General features: G+C 43.2%; 1 protein-coding gene across 3 annotated transcripts in view; it reads right to left on the reverse strand.

Moving 5' to 3' along the window:
• The window catches only part of LOC140199341 (receptor tyrosine-protein kinase erbB-4-like), a 986,886-nt gene extending 970,109 nt beyond the window's left edge, over positions 1-16,777 (reverse strand). For all 3 annotated transcript variants that reach the window (XM_072261212.1, XM_072261213.1, XM_072261211.1), the window contains exon 1: positions 16,448-16,777. In XM_072261212.1, the coding sequence (XP_072117313.1) occupies positions 16,448-16,523 (76 nt within the window). In that variant the 5' untranslated portion in view covers positions 16,524-16,777. The remainder of the gene's footprint in view (positions 1-16,447) is intronic.
• Between the last annotated feature and the right edge of the window lie 3,773 nt (positions 16,778-20,550).

The following is a 20,550-nucleotide window of genomic DNA, read 5'->3' on the forward strand; positions in this document are numbered from 1 at the left end:
GACCAGATTGATCCCTGGGATGGGACAATGCATCCTCTACTGACAGATTAAGCGGACTGGATCAAGATTCTTGTAAACTGAGGTAATTTCAGTGAACTACAACATTCTTATGTGCTTGACAAGAAAGGTACAATGTTGACATTTCCCCTGGCTGGGATGTGTAGAACTGGGCATCCGACTCTCAGAGTAAGACGTTGACCATTTAGGATAGAGATGAGAGCTCAGAAGCTGCTAAATCTTTGGAATCTTCTGCCTAAGACAGCTACAGATGTTCAATCATTGCATTCATTCAAAACCCCGGTCAATGGTTTACTGGATATTAAGGAAATTAAGGGAGATCGGGATGGGGAAGGAAAATTATGCTGAGGTAGAAGATCATCTGGGAGAGGCATGAAAGGCAGAGTGGCCTACTCCCACCTCCAACTCTCAAGTTCTTTTAAAAATATGGAACATGAAGACACTCTTGATGAGCAAACAATAGCCTTAAACTGCCCACTTTATTTAAAGTTACTAACTTTCCTTCCTGGACGATGACACACACATCTACAATGTCAGATTTAATTCACGGCACAAACGTGAAAAGGTGTTTATAAAAATCGTGCCCAGAGGCTGATGTTCTCAAGTCAATGCCCAATAAACAAATAACAACACAAAACAGCAAAAGCACCAGTGGTCATTCAGATTGTTTCTGGAATCAGTAAGATTTTTAAATCCACACACTCTAGAGGCCCTGTTTAAAACACCCCAGTGAGGAGAACAACATTTAAGATGGGACCTCTTTTTTTCTCTGTACAAAACACTCCAGATCTAGCTTCACAGAATATTCCAGTACTTAAACTGTACACATCTGTTATAGTAACAAGCCTTTTTTCTCTTGACCAGAACAAAAAACTTCAGTGAATCACATAAGCTTTAAGGAAGAGAATTCTTTCAGATTAGTAGAGTTCCCAAAGGAGTCTGAGCAATCCTGCAGCTTCACAAGTCTATGTCCTTTCTCTTTCTCCACAACCTAAGTCCAGGTGTTTAGTACTGATTACACATTCTTAGCAGAAGCTAATATGATTAATTATGCAGCTTCATTCTCTGAACTACCAAAGTGGAGAGGGATCTCATACACTTCATGACAACGCATTAATATTTAGCTCCCTTTGGAGACTCAGTGCCATTGGTACCAAGCAAATTCAGTCAGGATGAGCATCTTGACACTTATGATTCATAGTGTTGCTTTGACAGAAGATATATTAAAATAATATACAATGCATAAATTCACTGTTCCATATTTAGAAGCAATGCTGATAAAGGAAATTATCTTAATTATGAAAGAATTATTCCCATCCTTGAGTTTCGATGAAAGATGAGCAAAACTTCATAAATCTGGCTGACACTCTGTGCTGAGTGGTCACAAAGCAGTAATGAAACCATCTGTCCATTTCCTGGATAAATGAGGAACTGACAAGCTGAAAATCCATCAACATGTAAATAAATTTAATATCTTTTGATTTCAGGCCAGTGGAATAGACTGTCTTTCACACCTCGAGTATTTCCACAGCGATGCAAAGAATCTTTAATACAGTAATCATAACCAAAATCCTTTCCCTTCTTATTATCAAGTACACTTCACCACACTCAAATTCTGGTTCAGATTAGTTTATTGTCATATTCAACAGGGTGCAAAGAAACTTCTTACAGCTGACTACACCAAACAAAAATGAGAAGCTAGTAATGAAGATCCATTATGATTTGAACCAAGCTAAAGTAATATTGAAGGTATTGAGAGGACTTAGGGCAATCACCAGGCTTTTATTTCTTCCCCCCCCCCCCCCCACCCAGTCAGAATGACTGAAACAAAAGGCATTTGACCTGAAGGAAGCTATGATTGCCCATCATATCTTGGATGTGCTATCCAGAATGTTACAAAGGAAAATAATAGAGGTGTTCGGCATTGTGAAAGGAAAGGCAGTAGTTATTGGCCCTGTACTGCGGTTTGTCAAATAAAATGCAGTTCTTATGGAGATGAGTGTTTTTAACAGTTCCGCTGAGTTTCCATGGCACAGTAAGCAGCAAGGAATGCTCATACCGTGAGTAGGCACTAGTGAAGTATAACAATTTTCCAATTTATATGGCAATCTGTGCTATGAATATACCATGAGCTTACCTCAAGCAGTTGGCTGACATATTCATCTGAATTTCTGATCTATGTTTTTCTTTTTCCATTATGCAATACATTATATTTGCATTTAGAAATTACTAGAAAGTCTGTTCTGGTGCATTCTTGATCTTTCACTTACAGTTTGAAGGCATGCAGGATTAAAAAGGTTACTTCGCTCACTGCAACATGTAGCAGGTTGCCCTCCCCTACACCATTTCTCTCAATAAATTTTCAATCACTAAAACTAATGCTGCTCTGATCCCTGTGGAAATCGCTGCCCATACTCGAGTATGGATGATCAGAAATTCATTTCATCAGAAGTTCATCACAAAACAAATGCAGCCACCTAAACAGTAGAAACCAGAGCCTGATTGGGAATGCAAATGCAGCTTGTCCCACTCCCACCAGGGCTCTGTACTGTATATTCATTCCTGTGTTCGATTTCATGTTCAATGAAGTTATTGTTGGATCTTAAACTTTAAAAAAACTTAGAGAACCTACTCTTTTAGCATTTGATAGAAACAGCTCTGCTTTGCAACTAAGCATCAAGGGTAATCTCTCCCATGGGGAAGATTTGTTCCTTTATGCAGCAGTGTGTTAAACGCTAGCTTTCTGCCTTCTGAGCTGCTACTACAGACAACAATTGTTATCTTTTAAACAATTGACCACTGCAGTATTCCACTCCTCACAACAATAAAACACGAGCTAATACAAAATTAATGGAAAAATTAGAAGACAAAATGACCCATTTTCTGCTCGCCATTGACTGGTGCTTTTGAGTTGGTCTGTGGGCGAAGGCAGAGAGATACTCTGGGATGATGAACTCCACTCTTGATCATTACGGGTTGGGGTGGGGATGGGGAGTGGAGAGTGGAGGGGTAAGCATCTGTTCTCAGTGGGCGTCAATAAATGAGAGCTACTCACATCCAATTAGTTAAAAGTGGGAAATTAAAACAAAAGCTCACTTTTTTGTGAGATTAGGAGAAAATAACTAGGGTGAGCTTTTAATTTTATTGACCAAATTTATGTAATATTAAGATATCATTTCAGAACAGATGGCTTATCAGCAAGAATCACCCACGCAATGGTCATCTACTCTGGGCCTTTCCAGTCTGAAGCCAAAGTAGATAATAGATGGAAATGTTTATCAGTTTCATAACCTTTTCTGCCTCTTCATTTTTCATGCACTAGTGAACAGAAGACATCACCAAATCAGCAGGCAGCGCCTTGGACTTTGCCAGTAAGTGGGCAGACCACCCTAAAATCTTTAGAAATGATGGTTACTGTTTTACCAAGATGGCCAGCAGCCTAATTTTGCCAGTTTTCTCCCTCCACACCCATAAAAAGTCCAGTCTTTTGTGGTTTCAGGCATCTGATTTCACCACTCAATGTTTCTCTTCTTTCCTCTTTCTCATTCTTGCATGAGAGTTAATATTTACATTTTGTTATGTATTTTGCACTCACGTAAGTAATGTATAATTTATGTTAACTTAACAAAATGAAGATAAAATCAGAGCATATAATTAGAGCAGCGTTTAACGGTGCAAAATGTTGGGGAAAAAAGAACTGCAAAGATAAAAGCAAAATTGAACAGAAAGCAACTGAAGTCTTAAGTAGGAATTGTCCCTGGTATGTGTTTTGTCACAACACAGCCTGTCAAGTCTATTCCAGCTCTCTGAACATTCTCATTAGTCCCACTCTGTCACAATGGCGGGGGCTTTGGGAGCAAGGGTGGACCCAAATGCAAGACACATCTTGTGAGGTTACTTAGGTTTAGTTTATTGTACGATACCAGGAGAGCAAGACAGAAGCAGGAATAGCAAACAGGATAAGGACTCAGGACTACGACTAGGCTGGGACCAAGGGTCTGGGGTTGGACTCGGAATCGGCTCCCAGAACTAGAGGAGACATGAAGAGGCTAGGGTATGGACTCCGAGCCCGAGACTGGGCAAGGACCCAGTACCTGGGTCTTGCCTCGGGCTCTGACCCCAGAACCAGGCATGGACATGACATGGGCTAGGGAGAAGAGGAACATGGAAAACAGAGCCTCAGTCTCGGGAGAGCAGGTACATGGAACCTTGGACACACACACAGAACAGAGAGCCGGGACCCCTCCTTGGGTACAGGACATAGGGCTGGGACTCATGACCCTCCGTGGGGCAATGGCAAGATGACCTGACTTACCCCACGGAGGCGAAGACAGGACAAGACAAGACATGACTCCCTGTGGGGCAATGACAAGACGGCCTGACTTACCCCATGGAGGCAAGGACAAGACAAGACAAGACACGACTCCCCGCGGGGCAACGGCAAGACGGCCTGACTTACCCCACGGAGGCGAGGACAGGACAAGACAAGACCAACACGAATGAACACCAGACAGTACCTATCTAGCTCCGGTGATGGAACTAGACTGAAGTGCAGGCAGGGGCTGCAGACGAGGGCTAGAGGCAAGAGGGGCAGAGAAGGGATTCAGACAAGGGGGTAGGACAGGAATCACAGACCGCCAGGGCCAAGACTAGACTCAGAACTGGGAAGCCGCCAGGGCCAGGACTTGACATGGTACTTGAACACCGCCAGGGCCAGGACCTGACATGGTACTTGAACACCGCCAGGGCCAGGACTTGACATGGTACTTGGATGCCGCCGGAGCCAGGACATGGTGCTTGGAACCTCCAGGTAGTGCTGAGCTCTCGACTCGGCCCGGGAACAGTAGACAGCGGTTCTTGATTCTCTCCAGAGGGTTAACTGACGGACCCACCTTGATGAGGAAACTTTGCAGGCTCGCTTCGGCGAGGTAACTGGACAGGGTTGCTCCGGTGAGGAAAGGCGAATTACCGACACTCGCTTCGGTCAGAGACTAGGCTTGCTCCGGCCAGATGACATTGGCACGCCGTGACTTTGCAGACGCTCCCGCACTGAACGGCTGAAAGCTGGAGACTATAAACTACCGGTTCAGCCGAGTGTTAATTCCCTCTAATCACCAAAGTCGAGGAACACGGGAAAACAGGGAATCAACGGTCCAGATCATAACATAAACAAGCTAAATTTAAAGGGAACCTGATCCGGACCATGACACAATCTCCCTGTAATATTATTTCTCTGTGACCTATTCCCTCTCACATGTCTGACAACTCCATCGTAGATCTCCGCACCCACCTACACACAAGGGACAAATTACTGTAACCAGTTAATCTTCCTTTGGGATGGGGAGAGGATCTGGGTGAAATCTCTCAGAGTAGCCACGTGACTGCAAAAATTGTCTTTACTTCCTTGTTTAAAGCAATTTTAAAATGTCTGAGCCATGCTTTAAACAAACAGTCCAAAGGTTAAAAGGACCACATTAATATGAAAAATATTTGCCTTCTGAGTGTGCGAGAATACCTAATGTAACGTTCCCCACTGCTGCTCCTCCCCCATCCAGTCTGGTACATCTACTTCATGGTAGAGATGCTCATTACATGAAAACCTGTCATTTCAGTGAAGGTTGCCGAGGATTGTCCACGTCTTTTAAGCTGACAAAAATGCACTATGTATAGTACTTACAGTATTTCTATTTGACTGCAAAATCAAATACGTGGCATTTCTTCTTAACTTTTCAATAACCACTTGTAAGGCTGAGGTGATAAAAGGTTTCTTTCCTCCCTCCATAATTTCTCTCTAAAGAAAACACGTAAATTAAGGACTGCACTTAACCTTCATATGACAGAGACATGGAGTGCACTTACCACTGCATGCACAAAACACTAACAGGACCCATTCCTTTGAATCTGACAGACTCTGCATCATTATCTGCTTCTATAAAGTTGGAAGGACATGATGGCTAGAGCTACAAATACTGGCATTTCTGTGATTCGCTTTACTATTGCCAGGCAGAAATATTATCCAAAACATTGTGACACCCAAGTGGCATAAAGGTTTCCAGGATAGGTGGGTGCAGATTATAAGGAGACTCTTAAAGGAAAGTGTTCCAGAGCAACAAGTTGCTAAAGATAAGAGTACAAGAGACCATAAGACATGGGAACAGAATTAGGCCAATGATTCTGCTCTGCCATTCCATCAAGGCTGATTTATTATCCCTCTCAACCCCAAAGTCCTGCATTCTCCCTGTAACCTTTGATGCCCTTACTAAGAATCAGAGAGCAGGAACTGGAAGAACAGAGACATTTTCAAATACAATCAAAATAAAACTGTACATGCTGCAAGTCTGAAACAAAAAAAAAGTTTGGAAAAACTCTAAGGGTCAGGCAGCATCTGTGGAGATAGAAACGGTTAAAGTTTCAAATATAGATGTGTTCTGGCAAAGAGTCTAAAACTAGAAATGTGGTTGTCTCTCCAACCTTAGATGCTGCCTGACTGAATTGTGTTGTAAGGGTGAAGAAGAAGTAAACATAGAAACATAGAAAATCTAGAGCACGATACAGGCCTTTCAACCCACAGAATTGTGCCGAACATGTCCCTACCTTAGAAATTACTAGGCTTACCCACAGCCCCCTATTTTACTAAGCTCCATGTACCTATCCAAAAGTCTCTTAAAAGACCCTATCGTACCCGCCTCCACCACCGTTGCCAGCAGCCCATTCCACGCACTCACCACTCTCTGCACAAAATACTTACCCCTGATATCTCCTCTGTACCTACTCCCCAGCACCTTAAACCTGTGTCCTTTTGTGGCAACCATTTCAGCCCTGGAAAAAAGCCTCTGACTATCCACACGATCGATGCCTCTCATCATCTTTTACACCTCTCTCAGGTCACCTCTCATCCTCCATCGCTACAACGAGAAAAGGCCAAGTTCACTCAACCTGTTTTCATAATGCATGCTCCCCAATCCAGGCAACATCCTTGTAAATCTCCTCTGTACTTTTTCTAAGGCTTCCACATCCTTCTTGTAGTAAGGCGACCAGAACTGAGCACAGTACTTCAAGTGGAGTCTGACCAGGGACCTATATAGTTGCAACATTACCTCTCGGCTCCTAAATTCAATTCCACAATTAATGAAGGCCAATACACCGTATGCCTTCTTAACCACAGAGTCAACCTGCACAGCTGCTTTGAGCGTCCTATGGACTCGGACCCCAAGATCCCTCTGATCCTCCACACTGCCAAGAGTCTTACTATTAATGCTATATTAATACTATATTCTGCCATCATATTTGACCTACCAAAATGAACCACTTCACACTTATCTGGGTTGAACTCCATCTGCCACTTTTCAGCCCAGTTTTGCATCCTATCAATGTTCCACTGTAACCTCTGACAGCCCTCCACACTATCCACAACACCTCCAACCTTTGTGTCATCTGCAAACTTACTAACCCATCCCTCCACTTTCTCATCCAGGTCATTTATAAAAATCACGAAGAGTAAGGTTCCCAGAACAGATCCCTGAGGCACACCACTGGCCATTGACCTCCATGCAGAATATGACCCGTCTACAACCACCTTCTGTGGGCAAGCCAGTTCTGGATCCACAAAGCAATGTCCTCTTGGATCCCATGCCTCCTTACTTTCTCAATAAGCCTTGCATGGGGTACCTTATCAAATGCCTTGTTGAAATCCATATACACTACATTTACTGCTCTTCCTTCATCAATGTGTTTAGTCACATCCTCAAAAAATTCAATCAGGCTCGTAAGGCACTAGCAAACTTAAACTGCTACTGTAGCCATCATTTCTAAAGTTTTTGGGATAGTCCTGTCTATTTGCAGGAATCTGGGGGTTTGGAGCTGGACAGTCACAAAGAAATGGAGGAGCGAAGCCATGGGGAGTTTTCAGCACACTGTCTGAGACTCTGACCTGCCCAGTGCTCAGCGCAAGCTTGTGTTTGCTATGTACATTTTACCTGAAGTTCACTCTACAACTGAATATTCCCAAGGGATCAGTTTGGCACCGAACAATGGTTTGTTGCTGGGCACAAAGTGCTTGAGTTGCCTAAAGTATGGAAAAGAAGATAATCACTCACAGAAGCAGGTTGTTATTAGCCTGCCCCATAAGCGTGCAGCTCACCTTGCCACTGGGAATACTTCAGCAGGTAAAAATGAAGATAAAATCACAGCTACGAACCTTAGTGAAGCATGATAAACAAGAAAAAGGGACTTCTTGAGCTAAGTCCAAATTCTATAACTGGTACCAAATGCAAGTTATTAGAAGTCACTGCCAGTGGCTCTGACTGGGTTGTAGCTGATGAACATTGGACATTGTTTTTTAAGCAGGGTCTGGTGAAATAATGCAACCCTTCCTTAAATAAACCACAATTACTCATGAACCAGAGCGTAAAATTCCTCTGTTGTCAACCACCATTTTTATTAAGCACCCTGTGATCCTCTCTATGAAGAACGACTGAAGTAGCAATTCCTTGCAGAGGAATAAGTACTGAAAAAACAGTATCCTTAAACACAACAAAGTCGATGGAATGTTCAGCAAGTTAGCTCCAGAAGAATGCAATGAACAAGCCAGTCTTCAACATTGACTGCCTGCCTTTCATGGTTAATGTTAGGGCGTAGCAGAAGAGTGATGCTGATATCATTTCTAAACGTTTATCGGCTAGTCAAAAATATTCTTTTTATACAAGTTTAATTGCCGCGCTGAAAGTGGGCAATGAATGTCACAATGGTTTCATTCACAGACCCCTGCGTGTGCAAAAATACCGACAATTTCAGTGGCATGAAGTTACCTTTACAATGTTGAACCTGATGAAGCGAGCTTAAAAATCTTCAGAAGCACAAACATGTTCACCCGGACTGAAATGTTCAGCCCTGCTGAAGGCATTATTATGTACCATATCTGTTCAGTACCTAAGCTCTATTACACTGACAATTCAATAGGGTTTAACTAATCATTCATTCACCAAAACTACTCAGCAAAAATGCAAGACTGCATCATAGAGGTGTTTAATTAAGTATAATTTTCTGCGTGTGCAACAAAAGTAGTTTTTTTAAGGCTCAGCTCCTCAACACTTATTTCAAATAATTTACAAGATGGCAATGTTCTCAGAAGGCTATTGTGTTGTCAGCCAGCTGTAGATACAAGGCCATTATGCTACTTGGAACAGAGCAATTCTGTCTCATTCTGCACATTTGAAGTCTCTATCTCAGTCAAAGTCACTGAATGCTGATAGAAATCAATCTGAATATGTACTTTGTTTCTCAAACAACATGACCACTATGTGTTCTGTTTTCTTCCCCCATCCAGTGACAAATAGGTGCTTTTCTGTGTGTTTTAAGATTCAGTGACATTCATTTTTGATGCCAGTTTAAACTGTCCAACACTAGAAGGTATTTCTTCTCAAAAGTAATTCATTCTGAATTTTTAAAATTTTATTTACAGATACAGTGCAGAACAAGCCCTCCAGTCCAGCAACCTACGTACCCTAGTCACAGGGCAATTTTGACCCATTAACCTGCTAACGGGTACATCTCTGCAGTGTAGGGGCAAACTGAGCACCTGGAGGAAACTCACACGCACACAGGAAGAAGGTACAAATTTTCATATAGAGGACACTGGAATTGAACTCCGAGCTCCAACAGCCTGAGCTGTAACAGCATCATGCTAACCACTGTGCTTACCATTTCGTAGAATGTTTAAGAAATTGTAGTTCATCTTTGACACCAGAATCTAAACTGCAGAGCACTTTCTGAATCTGTTTTTGTTTCACGTGATTTCCTGATTCTGGGACCAAAAAAATATTTTTTCCCCATGTACAAAGTCTAGTAACTACATATCAAAACATGACCCAAAGCAAATTTGCCATTCAAATGGCAGAGAACTACAAATGAGTTCTTTGGATCCTTATGCAGGCTGAAATATCTGCTTTTCAATGTAGAATTCACAACCTGGTCAGCTATGCACACATAAAACAAAACACTAACTGTTCAACATGGAATTTATTATTACAACATACAAGCAACTCCAATTAAATGCTGCTACTGGAAGTTGTATATTTGCTAATACAGAGTGTTTTGAGTGAGCCACAAACGGTACATATTATATCATGCTCTGGTTCATCAGAATATTTTAAAAGGTCTGTTTAAATTTTCATTCGTTGACTCTTAAATCCTGATGGTTGTTGTTTAGATCTGTAACAAATTATAGATGCTTAAAGAGGTTTTGATTGTTCTTATGCAAATCATTTTCTGCTAGTTTACTGTCAATATGTTCCATTGAAACTGAACTTCCACTTATTCCCGTCATTAGGAAGCCCTAAAGTGCCTGTGGTATTAACAGCAGCCCTCTAAACTGAGTGCTTAAACGTCGCTCTAATCGCAAGACTTCACAGGACAGCCTCTGAGTCTATTTCATCTCGGACGCTTCTATGTCACGGTGGGGTTTGAGGTACTGTACTAATGAGGAAATGTAATTTGATATTACCTGGGATGAGCACTGTTTGGGCAAAGCATGTCAGACTTTAAAGGGGAGTTAACATTTTGTGAGGTCGTTCAGAAGGATGGGCTTCAGTGCTGAGTAAGGACGCTGCTTTAGTTCGATTTTTGCAAGCACTCCAAGTGCCCCAAGTTAATAAAACGAGCACTTTGACAGCGGTTGTCTTCTAACAATAAGCCGCCGGAGACTTCAGAACTACATTAGGACGGATTACCACAGGCAGAAACCTGGTGAAGTCACCTTACCCATTCCCCGGTCAATAAATGAACGTGTTTGATTAACTGTCTCTCGTCGGCGAAGGCCCTGATTATAAAACTCTTGCATCTTCAACCGATCAGACTAAGCCTCTGCCAATCTTAAACTGCTGCGAATAACGTCTGAACATCATGCACATGGAATTAAATCTTTTCACAAGTAGCAGACTGCGCGGGAAAATAACTTAACCATGTCAGAACCAATTAGCTCTACGAACCCTTCCTTAATTTAAACGGAAGAGATGTTATAATTTTTAAAAAATGGTAAGATAAACCTGGTTCGCACTCGTTGGAGGATATGTGTATTTGAGATTAAATTTAAGATGAAAAGTGGCAGGATCGGTTTACAACTCTCCTTCCGCAGCGACAACGTGTGACGCGCGTGTGTGTTTGTATGTTTATGTGTAAGTGTGTGTCTGAGGTGTGTGTGTAATGTGTTTCTGTCTGAGCGTGTTGAACGAGTGTGTCCGTGTTTGTGTGAAAATGATTGTTATCCAAGGTTAGCTCTTTGGGGGCTGTGAAAAGACGGCTCCGTTATTTCTGCATGAGTGTAAGGTGAATGAAACCCCCACAGCTGCCGTTTCTCATTTGCGGGCCATTTATTACAGGTCACTGCCACAAGCAGTCATTTAAGAAACAATTCCACACGTCCATTACAGTACGCAGAGCAACTTCCAGGCCAAGGCAGTAAACTCACAAAGAACAAAATCTAAAAGGCGTCCTGGCTTCATTGACGAGCATGAGAGGTAAACCATGATTTGTTAAGCAGTATGTTCACTTAACGGGACGTTGAAACGTGTTTGTACACAGCCGGGTGCTGGTTGTGGAGAATGGATGCGATCGCACTCTCCTTACAAGAATGAAGAAGAAATTTAGTGCAGGTGTTCAATGGATTGGGCAGTTTCTTGAAGGCAGGAGAGCCTTAATTCACACACACAAAAAAACTGTTCTTGTCTACACGACAATCCGGTGTGTTCTGTATGCTGTTAATGGCTTTCCATTTTGTTTTTAAAAAAGACGGCTAAAACTGCACGGGAGAAAGTGATCCAACAAGATCGATCTTTCAGAGGGATAGCAGAGGGGCGATATTTCTTTCAGTCTATATGTATTTCCACAGATCAGTCACATCCTCCTTAAATACAGTCGAAGTTAAATAGAAATGTAAAATTACATTTTGACTTTCCAGGAAACCAATACATCTACCGAGTGCTTAATAAAAGGAACCAGTGTAAAAAATAATAAGCGAGAAGATAAAGCCGAATGCTCGGCCGTGCTATCGTAATGCTCTTTTCGGAAACAGCACTTCAAAAGTCTTCACTAGAGAGACCTTGGTCACAAATAATGTCTTTAAAATGTATTGACGGGTCGTGGAGGTTATTATAGTTTATATGGCAGGTACTGCTGGGTACAGGGTATTCCGTTGCCGTCTCTATAATTAGTTCCAAGAAGGATTTCACCACACAAACCCGGTTACTGAGTTCAAAATGGACCGGTTCATCTCATTCCAACCAGCCCTTTGTAACATTCATTTCTGTCTTAACGCCCACCCCCGTGGCTGTCAGATTTCGCGGTTAAAAAAAGCATTTTACTGGTATCATTATTTAAGTTTCGTCAATTTCACACCTAGTGTCTGGCCTAGTGTTTAAAAAACAAAGAACTTTTATCGGCGTTAAAAAGGGAGCATGCAGTATTTTCGCGGTCGCTCGCTGGCCTTTTCGGGATGACGGTAAACGTCCGAGGAACTTTCCGCGGGCAACCTCGGCAACTGGTAACCAGCCTCTCTCCAGATGAGGGACTTCATTCCCAACCTGCGATTTATAAAGCACAGATAGTCACTGGAAACGGATCGCAACTGTAGTGCTCACACACGATGTTGAGCAAGACGGGGCTCCGGTGAACAAGGGAGATTGTATATCAAACAGCATACGCACAGATTCATGCGCTCTCTAATATATACACATTCACCACTCTGGGCTATAAATATACTCACGCAGCACACATTCTCTCTCACACACATACACTCTTATGCACTGAAACTCACATACAGGCCAGCAAAATCCCACGCGCATCACTTACACACGCACCATCTCTCTCTCTTTAAACCACACGCACAGAGTGTGTTTGATGTAAAACTGCACAATGTTCGGAGTCTAGCCATCTACACGCTTTCAGTACAGTCCGTTTGCCGTCACCACCGCTAACCGTAACCTATATACACTATTTGGATCCAGTTCATCTCCGCCTTTCACAAATGAGCAGCGAGTCTCGATGCTTTTGCCGAGACCCTCCTTTTGCAAACGGGGTTTCGGCAGCAGTACCATCAATGTAGACTGGCCCTATCAGGGACTCCAAACCCTTTTTAATGCTATAGACCAATGTCATTAAGCAAAGGGCCCGTGGACCCCGGGTTGAGGACACTTGGCAGCAGGCTTCGTTCGTTCGTATGCAGGCGCGTGTGCGTGAGAATACGGGGTGCTCAGCTGCTCAGATCAAAAGTCCGGAGCCCAGTCACCCGATCACCCTTCCCGCGCAATTAAGCAGTGAGCCAGTCCCACTACACCGGCAAGCAGCCCGCAGCGGCGCGGCGGCACTGCGCAGGCGCCTCACACCTGGCGTCCATGGTTACCAGGAGACGGGCGTCTGTAGCAGAGTCGCGACGCCAGAGTCCGGGTTCCAATCACATCAAACTCTGCTTGCACAAGGGTCAACGCGCTGCACCGTCTGCCCCGCTATCTAGCAGGTTCCATAGGTCTGAGTTCTTCAGTATTGGACTTAGTTTGCCATGCACAAGACTTAAAGGACATACAGAGAATTGCAGCACAGATTGTCCCGAGATAGTTTTGACCCGCTCAGCTGCAGTTTTCTCCAAGATAAAGCCCTCTGGCACGGTTAAAAAGGCCGGTGCATTTCCCCCAGTCACTGAGCTCCAACGCTCCCACTGCCCAGCCTTCCGTGCACTTCCACGCTTCTCTCTGGCTGTTGTGTTTCAGTTATTGGTGTCGGGCCGACTTCGTTAATAAATGAACGCCAGCCCGGGCGATTCCTTACCCAGCATATCGAGCGAGAAACATCTTCTGGTTAACCTGTCAGTTCTGGAGTTGTGTGAATAACTGAAGTATGGCCGCGCCGAGGGACGGCGTCTCAAACCACCCACCCAGCCCGAGCCATCCCACGCCACCCCACGCCACACATAGCGACCGTGTCTCAGTGCTCAGTGTTTCCTGTACTGGACCGATGTGCAGTTGCGTTTAATGAAACCATGACAAGACAAAACAGAGATCGCCCCAAAGCACCGTTCAACAAAGAGGCCAAGTATTAGTGTATTGTGTCTCTCATGTCTTAGAGGGAGGCCCGTTCTCCTTTTTTAATAACTGTGCGGACTTATCATCCGTGACTGTCAGATGCCAGGGTGAGCGGTGAAGCCGGGAAAAGCTAATTTCTCTGCTTTAACCCATCCATCAATAACCATGCGTGTAGAAGCACCAGGGCACTCTCGGGACACTGGGAGTACTGACCAGCATCGATCTTCAGACAAAACAAAATGTTAAATACATCGTAGCCGCTGGACGGCGGGGGTGCCGAGGAAGAGAGGGAAGGGGGAGAGGGAGAGAGAGAGAGAGATGGGGGAGCGCGAGAGAGTAATATAACATATTAATTAGAGTTTAGTCTGAATTCATCATCAAGTCTGAATATCGAAAATATGAACTACGCACACAGACCGGGGTTAGGAAGGAGACAGCGGCAGAAATATAAGACATGGGAAGGAGCGCGCGTTGTGTGTGTGTAGGGGAGCGTGATTTGCTCAAGTCCGATGCGCTATCCAAGGGAGAGAAAATTCTCTAGTAGGTAGCAACATTTCGCCAGGTGAGCGCCGAGAGCAACAAAACAGGAGAAAACTGCCAGGTTACCCCAAAATATTGAGCTTGGGTTTGCAAAGGGACTGTGCGGACGTGTGGCCACAACCCTTGGCAAGACACTAGCGACCAGAAGACAGAGGAAGATCTCTTGGACTGTCAGGCGCTGGACAGCGCTGCGCAGTTCCGATGGATTCTTGCACAGATCGCACCCAGGAACGCGCTGACAGAGGCCCGGTTAAACTGTGTGCACCGGGGTGGGGGGGGGGGAAGGGACAGTGGGGGAGGTGACCTGCCTAACTTGCTCCCCTCGGATCGAGGGTGGGTCCGTCATTCGACGTAATTGGGCACTTTGTGCGTCCGGACAGTGAGTGCTAACCCTTTCGTGCAAGGACAGCGCTGACTTCTGTCCCACCACAACTGAATTCCTCTTGACAGGAGTGGGAGGCAGTAAAACAGATCGCGACGCCCATACATTCACGAACCGCTCGGCGCTAACAGTAGTCTGATTTAAGGACAAGCCGACACTGTCTGGGGTTCATACACCTGTTGGATTGAACTTCAAGCTTCCATTAAGAAAAGCTTCATTCTAATGGCCTTGGGTGAATTAATAAAACACAACAAACCACAACAAACAAACTGACGGCCTTTACACCGTCAGTTCCAGAGGTCTCAGACACAGTTTGCACATTTCCCGAAATCAGGGACACATTAGTGGCATGAAACAATATTTACAAAACAGAATTATGCAAATCTGTTCACTTATAATTCGTCTATTTTTATTAAATATTTTACGACTAAATGTCTCACCGAGAACTTTAGCCTTATGCAAAGCAATGCAATTAATGTTGACCTTCCCCAACACTCCGAATGACTGGCTTGTGTTCTTGCGCGGGAAAGCACGGGCGACCAATAACATCAATTCCGGAAAAATAAGCATCCATAAAATACTTCGCTCTCACATAACTTGAAGCGTGTCTAATAATATGAGGAGCAGATTGTCTCCCTTCGTTTCCTTAATTTGCTTAATCTAAAAGTAATTCACTCAGCATCTTGTCGCCCTCTGGGCACCGCAGTTCAAGTTGTCCCTGATTCATATTTTAGTCGGTGATATCAAGACGAACTCTTGAGGCTACAAAACTCATCGCGGATTAAAACCAATATCATATTTAAAATTTCATGAAGTATGCAAAGTACACATGCACTGAGCGGGAGATGAAGTCGTTTCCATTTTGGCTCGCACCGGGAGCATTATATGGCAGATATTTTTTTCATGACGCACCTGTATCAAATGTACATTTTGCAACTATTTACTCTCGCGTTGCATTTAACTAAAGTTGTCCTACCTAGGTCAAACACAAAGCATGTTAAGGTCCCGTTGCCAGAGGAAAATAAATAGCAGGCAGACAAAAATCGGTTCTCTGCCACATAAGAAGTCCTCACAAGCTGAAAACTACATGTCAAGCTCAACTGCTTCTGAAAAGCGCAAACACGCATAATTAAGGCTTCCGCACAAAAGATTTTAAGAAGGAACAACAGCGGGGAGCTTTGGGGACAATTCAAATTGTTACAACACTCCAGTGGCTCTTAGTAACCAAGGCGTTTGTGTGACAGAAATACTTCTACACTGACTACCATTTAAATGAGGGGGCTTGAGAGCATTAAAATCAAAAATGACCTGAAACAAAACTTTCCTTCATCCAAGTTTACAAACAGGGTAATGTTGTGCCAATATTAGAATATACGCGCACACGCATATACACATATACTCTAGGCGCCAAAACACTGAGGAAAAACCTGTCACCTACCTGACTGCGAAATTATTTCCTGCACCTTCAGAGTCGCACAGAAAAAACTCGCCAAGAGTAGCGTCGCCAAATTCATTTTCTCTCAGATTTGTCTTTTTCTCTTGCAGTGGGAGGTTATTTCAAGTCAGTGCTGCATAAAATTACATGACTACCAAATGTATCCTCAGAAAGTGAGCGTCTACTTTTTTTCTGTTTCTCTCTTTTATGTTTTGTTTGAGAGACTTTCGTAAGTTGCAGAGTGGTGTCCCTGCGCTGGGTATTTCTCTCTCTCTCTCTCTCTCTCCCTCCCTTCCTCTACTCTCTGCTTACTCTTACATTCCCTTTCCCTAGTACAGTGCTCGCCCGAACTGCAGGATCGCCGGCTCCCGACATGCACAGCCATTAACAAATTCGGCTACAGAACACCCCTTGTCCCGCCTCTTTTTCACGCCAATTGGTTCTTCCCCATCCCGCACCTGCCGCACCTCCGCTGATTGGTTCTGTCACCAACCCGGTGCTCCGGGAATGCTAGCAAAGCATTCTAGGAATTGTAGTTGCTGTATTATGCCTGCTACTTGAGCGAAGAGTTACTTGTTTGTTATTACTCTTTGTTACTGTTTTTGCAGTGATGTCTAAGGGTGTGCGAATGAGACGTAACCCGAGAAATGGCAAAGTTACAGTGTGCTTTGGAGGGTCATTCTACCTATTGTCCATGCGGTGTAAGTGTGCAACACGGTTGCCAAAATCACGTCGGTGTACAAACTAACGAGAAACTGCAATTGTCTATATAAATTTATTTGCAAAGTGTCTAATAATTTGCCACAGTTATATCAAGTCAGTTTACAATATAATCTTACAACATGAATCCTTTTTATTCGGTTCTAACTCGGCATAGGAGCAGAGAATAAAACTAAAAGGATTTAGTTTGCTGATAGAGCATCTGCACACGTCCTCAAATATTCGGTCTTTGCACACATTTATTGTGCTAATCATTACAATATATGCATATCTATAATCTAGCTTTTACACCTGGATGCAGTTACGTCGATACCAAAACTCAACATTGTTTCAGTCGTATCATATTTTCCTTAGATTAAAAATGATTTTGTGATTTGCTTTCGTGGTCCATTTGCTCTTGTGTTGCATGGAAATAATCATAATGACAGTTACTTCTCTGTAGCTAGACGTGACACGTGTGACTCTGGCACTCTGTCACGGTGTTGTACCTAGAAATTTACACACATTCATCTCGCAAATTCCAACGGGAACAGCCACCATTACAGAGAGAAACGGTAGTTTGTAAACAGATGAAAAGTGCGTTTGATTGAGATGGGGTCCGCAGCTGACAAGCTGTAACCTATCTAAATTCCAATTACCAGATTCATTTTTCATGTGCAGATGCTCTCTCTCTATCAGCGCCACATGAATTTATAACTCATACACTGCATATGAGATTTTATATATTACTTTCAGAATAAATAAATTACAATAACATATTCATGAAGAACAAACTCTACCTCTCCCACCTCTTCTGTAAGACATTGGGCAACGACCAATGTATAAAATGAAATTTTAATCATTATTAAAAATAGAATCTCGACCGGTTCAACAATATTTCCTGTCCTTGCGTAATCTCACTTTGCGCTTCAAATGAACGATTATATTGCAACCGGTTTCAAAATCTGCACGATTCCTTTGGAATGAAGTGTGTGTATGTGAGAGGGGATTCTGTTGGGTTCCAAGCTGTCCTATCATCACTAGCAAAAGGAAAGAGTTTAGTTCTTATTGATTCAAATCGTAGTTAGTTTGAAGTGGTTGCAGGTCGCTTTTCTCCGTTGAGTCTGTCTCCGCTGTTTTGTTAATCTGGCAGCGCTCTCTAGCGGTGTGGGCCCAATGTGTTATTGTAAAATCAATTGTATCGCGCCGCTTTATTGCGCTTTCAAAAATTATCCAGGTTGCTTTCATTCAATGAATTTCTATTCTGATTTCTGACTTTTCTATTGGCCCCGTAAATCATTTCGATTTTAATTTCCAAAGATGTTGTTTGTGCTCATTTCTCACGCCCCCCCCACCAATCTCCCATATTTCCAGAAATATTTGCAATCTTTTACATTTTCTCCCGTGAAACAGCCTGCATTTTTTGTGACTTCGATTCAGAAAAATTAATTGCAAATTATATTCCAAAATTTTAAAATTAAAACAAAAATCAGGATGAAAACATCGGAGGGAATAATTCAATTTTAAGAAGAACGTTGTTGCCTCTTCATTGTGCTATCTAAATAAATCGATCCAAGAGTTCATTAAAAACAGACCGTAGGGTCCTTCATTAAAATAACATCATTATAAAATTTAAATATTCCGGGATTTAACGACAGATTTGTATTTACCAGGTTTTGAAATTTATCTCATTTAGTTTTTATCAACATGCAAAATTTAGAGGTTTTTTCCAATCTAAATAAATCCTAGATTATGCCATGCTTTGAATTCAGCCAAATAACTCCAAAGGTATTGTCATGATTTGTTTTTTTTGTGTGCCATTATTCACGAGAAGTCTCTCCAAGGTAAAGTAATAACTGGACAATCAGAAGCGTAATTGTCTATGTCTTCTTTAAACATTTTCATTTTTAACTACCATAGCTGTCAAATTCTTATCATTTGGACTGTTTTATGGGATTAGGTTTTCTGGGCAAATTTCATTAAGTTCCATTGATCAAACCTGGCGGATTCTGTTTCAACGTCCATTGCCGAAAACAAAGCTGCAAAAGAGTTTACTTAAATGCTAACCCGACAGGAAAGTGATCCGCACTCGGGATAAGGTCAGAATATTTCTGGGGTTTTGTTGAAATACACTTTTGAAAATAATATTACAGTCTTCAAAAAAAAGGGACGTGCTGCGGCACTGAGCATTGGCAATGGCTTTCTGTTCCTTGCTAACGTTTACTTTGTGTGAATCAAACTAATTATTCCCAGGAATTTCTTCGAGTCTCTTTCTCTTGCCTTTGCCCCCATCCACAATGTTATAAATCTGCAGGAATTGCTTATACTACCGAGAAGCGAAGTGGAAACGATATTTCAATAATTGTTTGTTTATAACTTTCCTGATTCCCAAAAATGCTGCGTTGCCTTGTTGGAAGAGCGGCGCTGGGAGTGAGGGAGAATCCCCGTTCATTCATCTCAAGATATTGAGAGCGAAACCGGACGGGAGCAAGGCACCAGCTATTCCAGAGGGGTGTGTCCGCGTGAATTTCGACTAGGAACAAACCGCGAACGGCGGGTCTCTCATACTTTCGTTATTGGTCCCAAACTGGTTGTTCTCAACGCAAAACTGTTTTTTATTTAAACTCTGCTTTTGGAACAATTTAAGTTCTAGTTTCTTTTCTCTTGCTGGGTCCAAGGTAGTGCCCTGAGTTTCAGGAGCCCCATTCCTGCTTCTCCTTCTCTATCAATTCTTCTCTTCGATCTGCATGGCTGCAGTCCTGCGTTGTGGAGCAGAAGAGACGCCGGTGAGGCTGAGCGAGGTTCGGCACAGCACAGTCTGGGCATTTTGGCAAAGAAAATTGCCTCTCCGCAGCTCCTAGCACAATTCGTGAGTTCCTTAACATTGCAATGCAGCTGGTAATCGCTTTACTGTTTTCACATGTAACGAGATACGGTGAAGAACTGTTCTCATGCCACCCAGACAGAGATTGGGATCAGGAAACGGAACTCTGGATATTCGCCGGTGTTGAGAGTAGGGGCAGTTTCAGATTGTGCCCGAACGGATCTCAAGACCTGGCAAGGCTGGAAATGCTGCGAGACGCTCTGATGAGTTTCAGCTCACCATTGTCACTAGAGGTAGGAAATGAGCTATCGTATCACCAAGACTTCGCCATGAAAACAAAATGGTATCCAGGAGAGCATCATTCGGTTCGCGGCAAAGTGCCATAGAAGCAGGAAGATACATTGTAGGAGATGGACTTGACGGCGAAGTTACTGCCAAGGGTGTGGAAGTATGTGCTCACCTACATCACAGTCTGCAAACAGGCTGGGAGTCATGCTTAACCTGGTCTTGATCGCAGACGATCTGACGTTTGGCTTTGAAGACGGTCATGGATTGAGCAGGAAGCCTGCTGGAGTTGTGATAG

Source organism: Mobula birostris, chromosome 6 (assembly GCF_030028105.1).
Source record: "Mobula birostris isolate sMobBir1 chromosome 6, sMobBir1.hap1, whole genome shotgun sequence".
NCBI classification, from domain to species: Eukaryota; Metazoa; Chordata; class Chondrichthyes; order Myliobatiformes; family Myliobatidae; genus Mobula; species Mobula birostris.